This window comes from Bactrocera tryoni, chromosome 1, assembly GCF_016617805.1.
Source record: "Bactrocera tryoni isolate S06 chromosome 1, CSIRO_BtryS06_freeze2, whole genome shotgun sequence".
In the NCBI taxonomy this organism is placed as follows: domain Eukaryota; kingdom Metazoa; phylum Arthropoda; class Insecta; order Diptera; family Tephritidae; genus Bactrocera; species Bactrocera tryoni.
In genome coordinates, this window is record NC_052499.1 from 47,695,881 (window position 1) to 47,709,420 (window position 13,540).

The 13,540-nt window shown below is 39.6% G+C and overlaps 1 protein-coding gene across 1 annotated transcript in view; it reads right to left on the bottom strand.

The window, feature by feature from the left end:
• LOC120771212 overlaps positions 1–9,278 on the bottom strand; it is a 25,863-nt gene extending 16,585 nt beyond the window's left edge. Inside the window, exons 1-5 of the mRNA XM_040099155.1 lie at positions 8,451–9,278; positions 3,757–3,966; positions 3,324–3,616; positions 2,964–3,096; positions 2,784–2,895 (exon numbers count right to left, since the gene is read on the bottom strand). Of these exons, the coding sequence (XP_039955089.1) occupies positions 2,784–2,895; positions 2,964–3,096; positions 3,324–3,616; positions 3,757–3,966; positions 8,451–9,278 (1,576 nt within the window). The remainder of the gene's footprint in view (positions 1–2,783; positions 2,896–2,963; positions 3,097–3,323; positions 3,617–3,756; positions 3,967–8,450) is intronic.
• Positions 9,279–13,540: the final 4,262 nt, after the last annotated feature.

The window sequence follows — 13,540 nt, forward strand, 5'->3', positions numbered from 1 at the left end:
TACAAACGCACCTATGTAACTTCAAGAAAATCAGATGACAGATGTTAAATTGGACTAATAAACAACAACTACAAAGTAATTAAATACGAGTTCCGTAACTGTGAAGAAGCGTTCTGACCCTTATGGAGAAACCGGGAAGAAAGATAACAAGCCAGGAAGAGAGAGGAATAACGTATCATCTAAGATTGAAGGCAAAAATATTGTTTCTCTCTTTGAAAAGAAACAACTGTTCAGTTAGGGAAGCTAAAAAATTTTGTTTAAAAAGGGATCAAACTTCAGAAATCTAGCACCAAACGCAGTGGTACTGTAATCAAGCATATGTATATAGATACATACATATGTATATTGGATTTGTAGTCTTGAGGTGCTTCAAGGAAATCTTAAACATCTTTAGAATTAAAAAAAAAACGTATAAAAAGGGTTTACTGAAGTCTGCTCTCATTGAATAAGACAATGATCCGAAACTTAGAAGCAGACTCTGTACTCAAGTGCTAAAGATTTTGAGAACGCAACTTGTCAAAGTTGTAGGGAGAAAGAAGATGTGGAAAAATCCAAACAATTTCTCCTTCACTGTTGAGCTTTCAACAGACTAAGGTTGTAGCACCTTGACAAATTTCTACGAACCTGGCGAATTGTCTGGAGTATATGTAGATATTAGCCACCTCAATAAATGTGTGGCTGGCTCTAAACGCTTTCTACATATACCACAGTCATTTTATCATACCCACAGGGTTACTTCACAACGACCAAGCGTCTCGAAGTCAAGTAGGATTACGTGACCTCACAAATATCCAGCCTATTTTCGCCTAACCAGACTTGTATACGGTGGAAATTTATTTGAACTTTAAGGAAGCCAAATGCCAAAAATTTTATACAACTATTCAACACTTGGATGCCGCTTCCTCAGAATATGAGGAAGGGGTGGATTTTGGGTTGCAAAAAAGATGTCGACTATTTTATAGCCAAACATTCGTCGATTTTTACGATGGTGAGTACTCAACAAAAGTTCCATTAAATATTGTGTGCGAGATCGAATTTCTAGTACCAAAATGTTCAGAATGTTGAAAAAGGCCTTCAGTGTTAATTGTTTATCTTGACAAGTGTTTTTGTTTGGTACAAATCTTTCAAGAGGGGTAGGAACACGTTGACGAACCACGTGCAGGACGTATCAACGTGTGATGATCAACACGTCAATAAAATAAAGGCATTGGTGTTTGAGAATCGAAGATTAACAGTCAGAGATCTGACTGGCAACGTCAGATCGCAAGAATCAGTGAAAACGATTTTGAAAGACCAGTCGGGCCTAAGAAAAGTGAAAACACGATTGGTTCCAAAGTCAGTCAATTTTTTTCGAAAAACAGTGTCGCGTTAACGTCGTGAGTTTTTCACCAAATTTTCAAACAATATCGTGCCGCAACCAACGCATTCGGGCCTGATTTAGTTCCCAGTGACTACTGGTTGTGGCAATACTCGAACAATCGCTTCGGGGGAACCGTTTTGAGTCAATTAGGGACATTAAATGTGAATCGCCACGCGCATTGAAGGCTATTCCGGAATAGAACTGTTTCGAGGATTGGAAAAAACGTTGGCACAAGTGTATTGACGCCAAGCGGGCTTACTTTGAGATTAAGTTAGGAATTTTAGAATTGTGAACAAAGTCTTACTATTTTTTGCTCATAGTAGTATTCTTAAAAATTATGTTTAAGTTTTAAAATTTGTAGTTTTCTAACTAAAAATGGTGTTGCCTTATCGTAATCAAAGTTTTATATGGCAATCGATGGAAGAAAAAATTTAATGCGAGTTTTCAAGAAACACAGAGAAATTTGACAGTGCTGGACTTATGGTGACTTTAAAAATATTTAATTTACAGTTTTTTCGTAGTACTATACAGTTCCAAAAAGTAATAGCGTCAATCTAAAAATATAGAATATACATATCGATTTATCACCTGCAAGTTGGTAACCCCAATACACTAAAAACATAAAATATAAATAAATCAAAGACATGAGTTCAATTAACACATGGTTGCCACCGCAATAAAATTTTAATCGGTTAAAACTACAATTGAAAAACAAAAACATAAAAAATATTGAAAAACAACGCAGCGTAAAGTGATTTTAGAAAACTTAATTAATTTATGGCTGCAACAAAAAACAACTAAAATATGAATTAAGTGCTTTTCATTGTCATTTTTTTCTTTTTGTTGGCAAAGTTATGATTAAAAACGGTAAGCACTTCGAATGTGTCAAGCGCTTGATTTGAAAAATTCGTTCATTTGGGGCAAAATTGCATTTTTAAATGCACAAACACGGAATTAGTTGCATAAAATATTGAATCAGCAATTTAGTTAAGCACCTTGGTAATTGCATGCAGCCGCACAGGCTTGCCAACACACATTTTTTTGTTTCGAATAATATGTTCAGCGAGTTTATTGAAGAAAAAAAGCACAAGTGGACAACAACTTGTTAAAAATAACTGTGAAACGTGACTGCATGAGACACGAAATATGCAAATGAAATGCCATACTGACATTACAACAACAAAGCGAGCACTAAGCGCTACTAATAAAAACGCTCCACTGTATAATCAATGAAATAATTGGCAAAAAACTATGGACACGACTAAAAGGAAATACAATACATGCACAAATGCAAAAGGAGAGCACTACAGGCAAATGTAGAAATGCAAAAAATATAAAAAAATTGCAAATAAAAAATTTTTAGAAAAACATAAAAAATTTACAAAAAAAAAAAATATAAAAAAAATCATAAATAAGTGCTTGCGTTCTAATGGCGAGCAATTATTCCAAGGTAACGGCAAAAAGCGTTGGACACAAGCATGACAAGTGAATGATTTCAGCTCATCACTGCTTGAGCGCTGGATCGAGCCGAATGCCTAGTGGGTTGAGGGCAACAAAGCGGAAGCGTACAAGTAGCGCTCAAGCATGCTAGCGATAAACTCACCTGGCTCAACAGCCACTTCTCGTCAATTATGCGCTGCTGAAGCTGCTGCTGCTGCTGTTGCTCCTTCGCCAGCGATGCTAATGGTTGAGCAGCCGGTTTGCATTCTTGAGTGTCCAACAACAACTGCTGCCAGCTGCTTAACAACGGTGAAGCATGCGAAAGAGAAGAACATACGACGGTAGGTAGGTAAGAAATATGAACAAATAATAGGAAAATGTAAAACAAAAGTCATAATAAAAATGAAAAAAAAAACAAATAATTTCATTGATAAAGAAAGCGAACAGTGAGCGATTACTGGCAATCGATTTTTTTCAATTTTCCCACTTTCATTGAAATGCACGCCGCGCTGCGGCAACTTACAAAGTCGTTGATGAGTTGTTAGTGCCAATCGCCGTTAGTCGATCCCCAGCCAATTCCGTCAATTGCTGCACTAACTGCTGACGCTGGAGTGGCGCGGCGCTGCAGCTAAATACAAGGCGACGCGCTAAACGCTCCAAACGCACTTGCAAAGCGCGCGCATTGTTGTGGCGCGCATGTAAGCGCTGCAATAGTTGTAGGCTAAGTAGCGCCATTTGGAGATTACAACCGGCAACGGAGGTCCATGAGGCGTTGCATAAGCGCAGCAATAGAGGCGGCAGCGCGCGTATCGAGTGCTGTGGTAAGAAAGAACAGAAAAACACATTAAAACATTATAGACAAGCATAATGGTGGAAGCTAAATAACAACAAAATATGATTTTAACTACAACAAATATAAAACATAATAATGCATATAAATGGTTCAGCACACGTACCTTGTTGAGCGCGCTGGCATGTTGCAGCAACGCATTCAACCATAATGCGTCCAATTCGCCAGCCGCTTCGTGCGTCGCCTGCGCAGCGGCCACTTCACACAAATCGCTGATTAATTCGAAATTCTCCGTAATTAGGAAATTCAGAAACGTTGCACCGCCCAAGTCCAGCAGTTGGCGCACTTGTTGCGTTGACCAGTCGCGCGCATACGGCTATAGGAGGGTGGGGAGGTGTGAAAAGATTTGGTTGAGAATAATTATTAGACCACAAATTGAACGAGAGCGCGTAAAAAGTGAATGCGCAAATTAGTGTACGAATGCAAGACTTCGGCTAGACAAGCGACGGGCAGAGGAAAGCAGTAACTGTTAACTGGAGCACAAAGCGCGGTAGGAAATGAAAAACTGAAATTCGCATGAGTACGCAAACGGCTCGCTGCATACGCGACATGCGGGGCGTGGTCAGCACATTTTCGCAGCCCAAGCGCATTCCAGGCCTTCACTGTGGGCGCTGCCGTTAACGCCGTCGTCCTCGCCACCGCCTCAATCACGTGGCACTTCAAATGGCGCAGTAATGAGCGCGCTGAGGCAAACACACGGACTATTTGATGCGCAACGTCGCCGTTGCTGGCGCAGCCGTCTGCACGGCTGCCATACATAAAGCATTTAAAGTGTAGTTAGGACTTAATTAAAATAGTTTTCTATGTGATCGCATAAATCACGAAAATTAGTTTGAAGTTCACTTACTTGCATTTTTAACGAGCGCCGTGCAGTGTATTCTGAGGCTAAGCAGGCTTGGTACTTATAACTACGGCGCTAGTAATGGGAACAAATCGAAGGCAACCCTTAAATTCAATTAGATTTTTTATTATATAAATCAATTTTTCTACTGTTTTATAGTTGACTTTAGTTAACGTTAACTTTTTCACAGAGTGTTTTTGTGATTATTTTAGTTTACTTTAGTTAAAGGTGGCTTTAATTATAGTTTACTTTAGTTAAAGTTAACTTTACTTATAGTTTACTTTAGCTAAAGTTAACTTTACTTATAGTTTACTTTAGTTAAAGTTGACTTTACTTGAAGTTTACTTTAGTTAACTTACTGACTTTGACTTTACTTATAGTTTACTTTAGCTAAAGTTAACTTTACTTATAGTTTACTTTAGTAAAAGTATACTTTACTTATAGTTTACTTTAGTTAAAGTTAACTTTACTTATAGTTTACTTTAGTTAAAGTTAACTTTACTTATAGTTAACTTTTTCATAGAATGTTTTTGTGATTATTTTAGTTTACTTTAGTTAAAGTTAACTTTACTTATAGTTTACTTTAGTTAAAGTTCACTTTAGTTAAAGATAACTTTTCATAAAATGTTTTTGTGTGATTTGTTGTAATTTCCTTTAATTTACGTTTACTTTAGTTTTAGTTTATTTTGGTTATTGTTTACTTTATTTAAGTACTTTAATTTACTTTAATAAAAGAGACTTTTTATAGGTTGTTGCTGTTATGGGGTTTGATTTCACTAACCGTTTTTTTAAACTAGCCACAGTTAAAGCTATCCGTCGGTTTATATAATTTGGAGGAAAACTCGAAACGTGGTGAAATTCCGGAAAGTCTTTTAGATGTAATTCTCGTCATGAAAAACTTAACCGACAGATAAAAATAAATTTTGTACATTTAGGCATTATACTTTTTTTAATTAAGATCACTAAAAATTATTATCGCAATTTTCCTAATTTTTATGAAGAAGGATATAAAGTAGTGGGAACAAATGAGTATTTGAAACCAAATATATTGATATTTTAACTCTATGAAATTTTTACTTGTCAGTGGATCGTCAAGATTTCAAAGTACCTATCCATGAATACCAGATCGTTTCAAGGAGTACTTTTTAATTACCGAGGCTGCTATATATATTTCTGGCCTAGGCAACACTTAGTGTTGCCAGGTGCAATCTGACATTTCCATTGGAAAGTTTGACATTTTTTAGCATAACATCACTCAGAACGTTTTGTCATTTAATCGTGAATTGTTTTATTTACAGGGAATTAAAAAATTCATCTCGGCCAAAAAATGGAATTAACTCGTGAACATTTTCGTGCAATCATTTTTCACAACTTTCGACGTGGATTATCACGACACGAGTGCATCGATGAACTAAAATCTTTGTATGGCTATGAAGCACTGTCCTATAGCACTGTGAAAAACTGGTACAACGAATTCAATCGTGGCCGACGCTCGCTTAAAGCGAATTCCGTGAAGGTCGTCCAAAAACAACCGTTGTGCCAGAAAACATCGATGCCGTGCGTGAACTGATAATGCAAGACCGTCATGTAACATACCTTCAGATAAAGGCATGCCTATGCATTTCTCCCACCAGCATACATTCGATATTGCATGAACACCTGGCCGTAAAAAAGGTTTGTTCTCGTTGGGTCCCGCACAATTTGACAATCGTGTGGATTGGTGTAAAGAAATGCCGAAAGAGTACTATCGCGGTGCTTCAAAAGACGTTTATAAGATCGTCACAGGTGACGAATCATGGATCTATGCGTATGAGCCCGAAACAAAACAGAAATCGACCGTGTGGGTCTTCCAAGACGAGCCAAATCCAGCAGAAAGTTGTTCGTGGAAGAAACTTGCTTTAAGGCAAATGATCGCCTGTTTCTTCAACAGAAACTGGTCATGTGGCGACTGTTCCGCTTGAGCAACGCGTAGGACGGTCAATTCTGAAGTGGTACACCACCATTTGTTTTTGCCTGTAAGAAGTCTTCGGAGAAATTCAGGAAAAACGAACAGGAGAAGTCGAATCATTGTGCATCATGACAATACGAGCTCTCACACATCGGCTCAAGCCAGCGACGCCTTTTGACCGGCCAAAACGTCGAATTAATGGGTTATCCAATGAGTTATCACTTGTAATGACTTTGCTTTTTGTTCCCACACATCGGAGAAAATAATGTGTGGTCAACGATTTTCGTCGCCATGAAGATGCTGTTGAAACATTCAAAAACCATGTTTTGGAGGTGTCTCAATCGAGTGGAAAAAGTGCTTCAGAAATTTGGTTTGAGCGCATGCAAAATTGTATAAATCTTGATGGAGAATATTTTGAAAAACAATAAAACCATTTTCGTTGAAAAATATTCCTATTTTCATTATTAGGCCAGAAATATATATAGCAGCCCTCGTACATACTCTAAAATTTCCGCAAATCCCCCAGTACATTCGCAGAGCTTCAACTAGCCACTAGCAAGCTCAAGGCCAATAAATCACCCGGCCCAGATGGGATCCCAACAGAAATCCTGAAAAATATCGCTGCAGAACGACTGGCATTACTATTGAAAATGTACAACGCCTGCCTCGAAGCCGGAATACAGGCCAAAGTGCACCGCACCGCAGCTCACACAGTTGAATCAGCCTACCGAACAGTGTCAAGCTATGCAAAATTAGTTATACAGAGTTTGTCCTGACTTTGTTCCGTCGCGACTGTACTTTGAAGCGTGTGCGCACCGACGACGTTCTTAGCTAACGAACGAGCGGCTGGTTGGTTATTTTCCCGCACCTGGAGAGTCAGGACAAACATTTTCGCGCGACGTGTTTCTGTGAGTGGTGCAACCTACAATATGACACCAAAAGTGCTCACTGACGACCAGATATCGCGGAATGTGCCAAGAAAATTTTAGCATGTGTGAAAGTGACCCCCAATTTTTGATTAATCTAATCACAGGTCACGAGTCATGGATCTTTTTTTTTTCTTGGATGAAAAGTCCGATGAAAGGCAAGCATTTTGAGACGACAGAATGGATCCAAGCAGCATGCACCACGGCTCTCAAGGCTATTCCGGAGTATGCCTTCAGTGACGTCTTCAATGCTGGGAAATCGCGTCATAAGTTAAGTTGAAAAATGTGTAATCCGAGTTCTTGCCTGAATAATTTCCATAGTAATTCAATTTAGCCTCGTAATGACCTATACTTGTTCCAAAACAGTTCTGAATCAGTCACAAGCATAGAAAATATCAATATTTTCGAACTTTTTTTAAACAACACTCAAACAGCCATAAATTGGAATAATTTGCTGATATAAAAGTTTCTAAAATAAAATACTAAATCTCTTGTTGCATAAAAGCCCATAATCTGCTTATTGTTGTAGCGAAATTTTGCATTTAACTGCGGCTAGTTCAACTGCTGTTTACACAGACGAAATCAGCACTTCCTTAACACGAGCACTTCTCCAACATGAGCCAAGCTAAAGGCGACCAGGCACAACGCCGCATCTCAATTGCGCATAAATCGCAAGCAAAAGCCACAAAATTACATCTTTTACGAGCAGAAGTGTTTAAAACTTATTAGACTCAGTTGTGGGGCGCTAAAATAACGGGTCCAACAGTTGACATAGTTACATGTATGGGACTGCCACGGCCTACTGTGGGCAGAGGCTGAGAATAACACAATTTGAACAAAATTCAAATTAATTTAGTGTGCTACAAGTGGCAAAAGTGGACATGGCACACACATACCTACACACACTGCTATATACATACATACAGGCGCATGCATAGACATAAGCGCGCGCACATACACACTTTTCCGCTTACTAACTGTGTTGCACACGTCCGCGCGCGTCGCCCTCTACCGCCGACCGAGCATATGGGCGCCACCCAGCGCCTTTGTTAACAGTTATCATCAGCACTAGCTGGGCCACTTACATTTTGCTGGCAAATTTCACTCAGAAGTGTTCGCTGCATGTTGTCGTACCACTTCAGTCGCTCCTTATTTGTTGCCATTTGCTGTGCATGCTGTTGTTGTTGTAATGCGTTTTGTTTTTGTTGCTTTAGCAATTGCAACATCACCACCGGATCTAACAATTTCATGGCCGACAAAAGTTTCAAGACTTCCAGCTGCAGCTGCAGCGCCTGCCCCAACGACACCCTCCTGCAACATTCATCGACAACAACACTGGTCTCAAGACCATCATAGCCAGCGCCTGCACCCACGTGCCCGTCGACATTCGTAGCTTTTCGCCACTGATCCATCGTCAGGAAATTACAGTACTTATCGAGCAAAGCTGATTCGGCCAAGACCAAACGAAAAACTGATTGCAGCGCGTCCTTGTGACGCGACCGACAGCAGACCTCATGCAAAGCGGCAACGAAACGGCACACCAACTGACAGTAGGCCGTATCGACACGGAGCGGCGAGTTGTCAATGCCAGCATCAGCACCAGCACCAGCGCCGGCGACAGCATCAAAGCAATGCTCCAGCTTCTCGCATAAAACTTTTGCGAAATAGTTAATTTCACTTATGCCAGCACTCGACGCCGCACACGCACCCGCACCCGCACCCGCGTCGCCTGCTGTGGCGCTGAGCGCGGTGGCGGCTGCACGCGCCGCTGCTGAAGATGTCGACGGGCCGTCCAGCAGCCAGAGCGCCGCGCGCTGTTGCTGTTGTTGCTGCTGCTGCATGCGTTGCTTGTGCGCGCGTTGGCGCTCCTGCTCCTCCACCGCCGGATGGTTTTTCAAATAAAGTTTGATCATGATTTACTAAATAAATTTCCTCAGTTTTAAGTATTACATTCGCCAGTATGATCGTTGCATGCGCCAAGGCGGAAAAGCACTCCACGCCCTTTTTGTTGCCATTCGCCATTTGCAATTTGCAATTTGCATTCACCATACACCGTTCAGCAGTCACCATTTCAAATCGGTTGGGTTTGTGTGCGCACACATGGCGAGTTGGTGATGTGTGTGTGTGTCGGTGTGTCAGTGTTGGAGTGACCAATTCAGCCGCATTTACAAAGTTGTTGTCATCATCGTCATCAACAGGGCAGTTGTTGTTATTGTTGTTGTAGTTAGTGTTGCCACAGTTGTTGATTGTTGATTTTGATTGCGTTGTGTGTTGGTGTGCGTACATGCAATGAAAAGTTGAAAGAGAAAAAACAGAATTGTGAATACAATAAGTTTTTATTACTTTGCATAAATATATAAAGCAACAACAACACATATATGCAAGTGTTTTTGCATTTTGTAAACCTAATGGATGCATAACTGCCACAGTGGAACTTAATATTTAATGCCAATAATTTAGAGGAACATTTTAGTTGCAAAGCCAGTTGGGCTTTGAGATTATTTTAGCGGCGCGCTATCTAGTAAATATGTTACCCATACACACATACATACTCAAAATAACTTTGTAAAATATATGGGCAGTAAAACGAAATTATACGAGTATAAACTAGACTGGGTTAGCCTACATTCAACTGCGGCCGACCTAATCTTTAAAAGACTTTATTAGCAGAACCACCTATGTATTAACAAAAGTCAAGAAATCGTTAGAAACTTCAGGAGGAAATAAAAAGAGTCACGAAAAACTCGGTTTTTCTGACTTCCAAGTGGACGTAACGCCTTAAAAAATTTTAAAATGAAGACTACTGGGAATAACAGAAGATAACCCAAAACAGTGATACACTCCTATCTGAAACTGATTTATCTGAGAGCGAATTCATTGCTGCAGCGATGGGCACCGCTCTCCCGACGAACTCTACAAGTACTTCGTCATTCCTGTCCTGCTATATGGTGCAGAGGCATGCACGTGACATCATTTGATGAGTGCAAGTTTTCAAGAGAACAGTTTTGCGAAAGATTTACGGTCCGTTGCGCATTGGCTACGGCGAGTGCCGCAGTCAATGGAACGATGAGCTCTGTACGTGATATACGACGACATTGACATAGTTCAGAGTATCACGAGACAGCGACTGCGCTGGTTAGGTAATGTCATCCGAGCGGACGAAAACGAAAACAGTCCAGCCGCCGGGAGAGGCAGAGGAAGAGGAAGGCCTCCACTCCATTGGAGAGATCAAATGGAGAAGGACCCGGCTGCACTTGGTAACTCGAGTTGACGCCAAATAATGAAAAGAAGAAACGACTGGCGCGCTGTTGTTAACTTGGCTATAATCGCGTAAGCGGTGTCTACGCCGGTAAAGATGAAAGAAGAAGTACGGGTGCCCGAACTTCATGAGACGTGATTCAAGATCATGTACCGACTTGGATGAAAACACCGGACAAATATGACTCATTTCCAATTCATTTGGTTCAAAGGTTAGTTTTAAATTTATTAACTGTTCTATTTATCCTTGAATTGTTAATGCTATTTTAAGGAATCTCCTAAATATGGCAGACTCTTCTTACTACTTCAGACAATAGAAATAATTCACCATCAGTTTATTATGGTTGATATAGATATCTATACGCTCTTTATGACCTTAGGTCTCTTAAGAATCGGTTAGGCAATAGGTACAACTAACTTATAACAATGTTTAAATTGAAAAAAAACCAATTTCGACTTTGTTTGATTAGAACTCGAATTCTAGTTTGTAAACTAAATCAGAGGGCCGCGATATTACTTCCTACATGCCTCGTACCCTTCAACAATTATATTTGGCAACTAATATATTTAGTCCGGAAAGTAATAGGTCTGAAAGCCAAGGTGCATGCTGCTTTAATCTCCTCTGTCGTCTTAAAATGCTTGCCTTTCATCGGGCCACATCTGGGCTGTAGGGCGGCTGCGGAAGTAATGGGATCCCGGCCTTGGTTAGGTAACTGTTCACAAGAAAGGCGGTGTGAGCCGGTACTCTTTACGCATGTCCAAGAGCTCCGTCACAATGCCATGAGCCACAGATTTCGATAAATTTAACATCTGGGCAAATAAAGAAATACTTAGTGGATGGTCTGCATAGGTAAATAGGTTGATTTCTTTGGACAGCTAGAGACGTCTGTCCGTTGTGATGCCCAGAATTTTTAAGTATGGATCAAAGAGACCAACTCGCCGCGTTCGTAGAAAATATAATAACGAAGATGCTTCATCTCAGCTTTCTCCCTGCAACTTTGACTAGTTTTCGTCCTCCAAAATCATTATACTCACGAAATGCCTTAAACTGCAGAACAAACATTGCCACCTACTACTTAAAATTATCATTACACAACAACTTCGGGCATTACACCGATTATACAAAATGTGATCAAGGATCTACCCTATAAATTAGCATTCGGATGTTCTTAAATTTCGCTTCTGATCTATATGATATATTTACAGTCACTCCTCAGAACTTGTCAGATTTGTAGATAAAATACCGAATACTTATGCAGAATTGAAAATTATATAAAGATATTAAATCACCGCGTGTCGGAACCTTTAGGGCCGTTTCTCAATGTCCGGTTAGTAGCCAGCTATCAGATAAGTTTTAATTAACTTAAACAAGACTACTTTTTTGGGTAAAGAATCTTTTTCGTTAACTAGAACTTAACTGACATATGGCTACTAATCAGACCGGCCCTGAAACTTGAACGTCCACCGAAGTTAATAAGCTCACTGACGGACTGAGCATTGAGATGACTGGTAGTGGATGTCCATCGCAAGCAAAACAAAGTTTTTGATTTTAAAATTCAAGTAAAGGGTGTATGGGCTATCAAAGATGGTCACTGGAACACAAAATTGGTCAGCCTGATTGCTTTAGAATTTAATTGCTGAGTAAATAGTTGAACTTGGACGGTGTGATTTTAGAAATAGGTATTTAATCTAACTGGAATGAGCCCATAATTTTGTGTCAAAGCCAAGATTTTTTTGCAAGAAATACATCTGGTAGAAATTTGTGCTTTTCATAGATCTACGTGCGATTCTCCGTATGCTCTATTTCCTTTAGGTGCGCTGGATTTTGCTGCTGAAGAAAAACACAGATTACTTATTCTGGTTGGAGCTGTTTTGAAACGTATACGAGCCGTAATAGTCGGTTAAGATAATGAGTTACCCATAGCAGATATTTCGTTAATCCCTTAAGTTAGGTTAGGACATGCAGGCCGGCTGTCACACTATACATAGCTCGACTGATCCTTAGTAATGTCAGATGGAGGAGTTAAGTTTAATCGAGCTGTAGGACGTCAACGCTTTTTGCGAAGTTTAATAAAGACATGATATCTAATTTTGATACTCCTTCTAGTCCCTTCAAATGCGAAGCTTCTAGATATCTAATCTGAGCTTCTAGATATCTAATCTGAGCTTCTAGATATCTAACCCAAGTTCTAGATAAGGTCTAAAAGGAGCAGAGCAAGTGTTCCAGCGCCTCACTCATGCCTACTTCCCTGTAATATCTGCATGTGCCATCGTTACTAATGCCAAAAGCTTGTGACGTCAGTAAGTTATAACCTGTCATTGGGCCAACAGCCGTCTTACAGTTCTTTCGAAACTTTGTGAGTAAAAAGCAAGTGTCCTTTTCTTTGCACATGATCTTGGCCATCCAGCATAACTCCTGAGAGATAGAACTATTTTTCATAATATTATTGTAAACTTTGACCGGTACTCGATATATACAAGTATATTTTTACCACAAAAAGAAAGAAACTATTGAATAACTGAAAGCTGATACTCGAAACTAGAAGTCTACACAATTTAATATCATCTTTAAAAAAAAAAACTAATAATAATACAAATTTAATTTATTGATGACTTCAGACATTGGAAGTGTCTTAAATTCGAATTATGCTCAATTTATGCAAAATGAAATCAGCAAAGCGAAGTGAAGTGCATTCAATAATGCAGCTGTCCTATCCAGAACTCCTCTCCGACAGACACATAAAGTTTCAAAGCTCCAAAATAGAAAGCCAGCCTACGTACATATTTCAACATGCTTTTTCGGCTTTGCATGTCTTTACTCTTTGATTTTATTTTGCCACAGCCGCTATGAGTGCATATCTGCAGACTTAATATTTATTCATACTAGATTTTTTCAAATCTTATCGAGCTCGTTAAA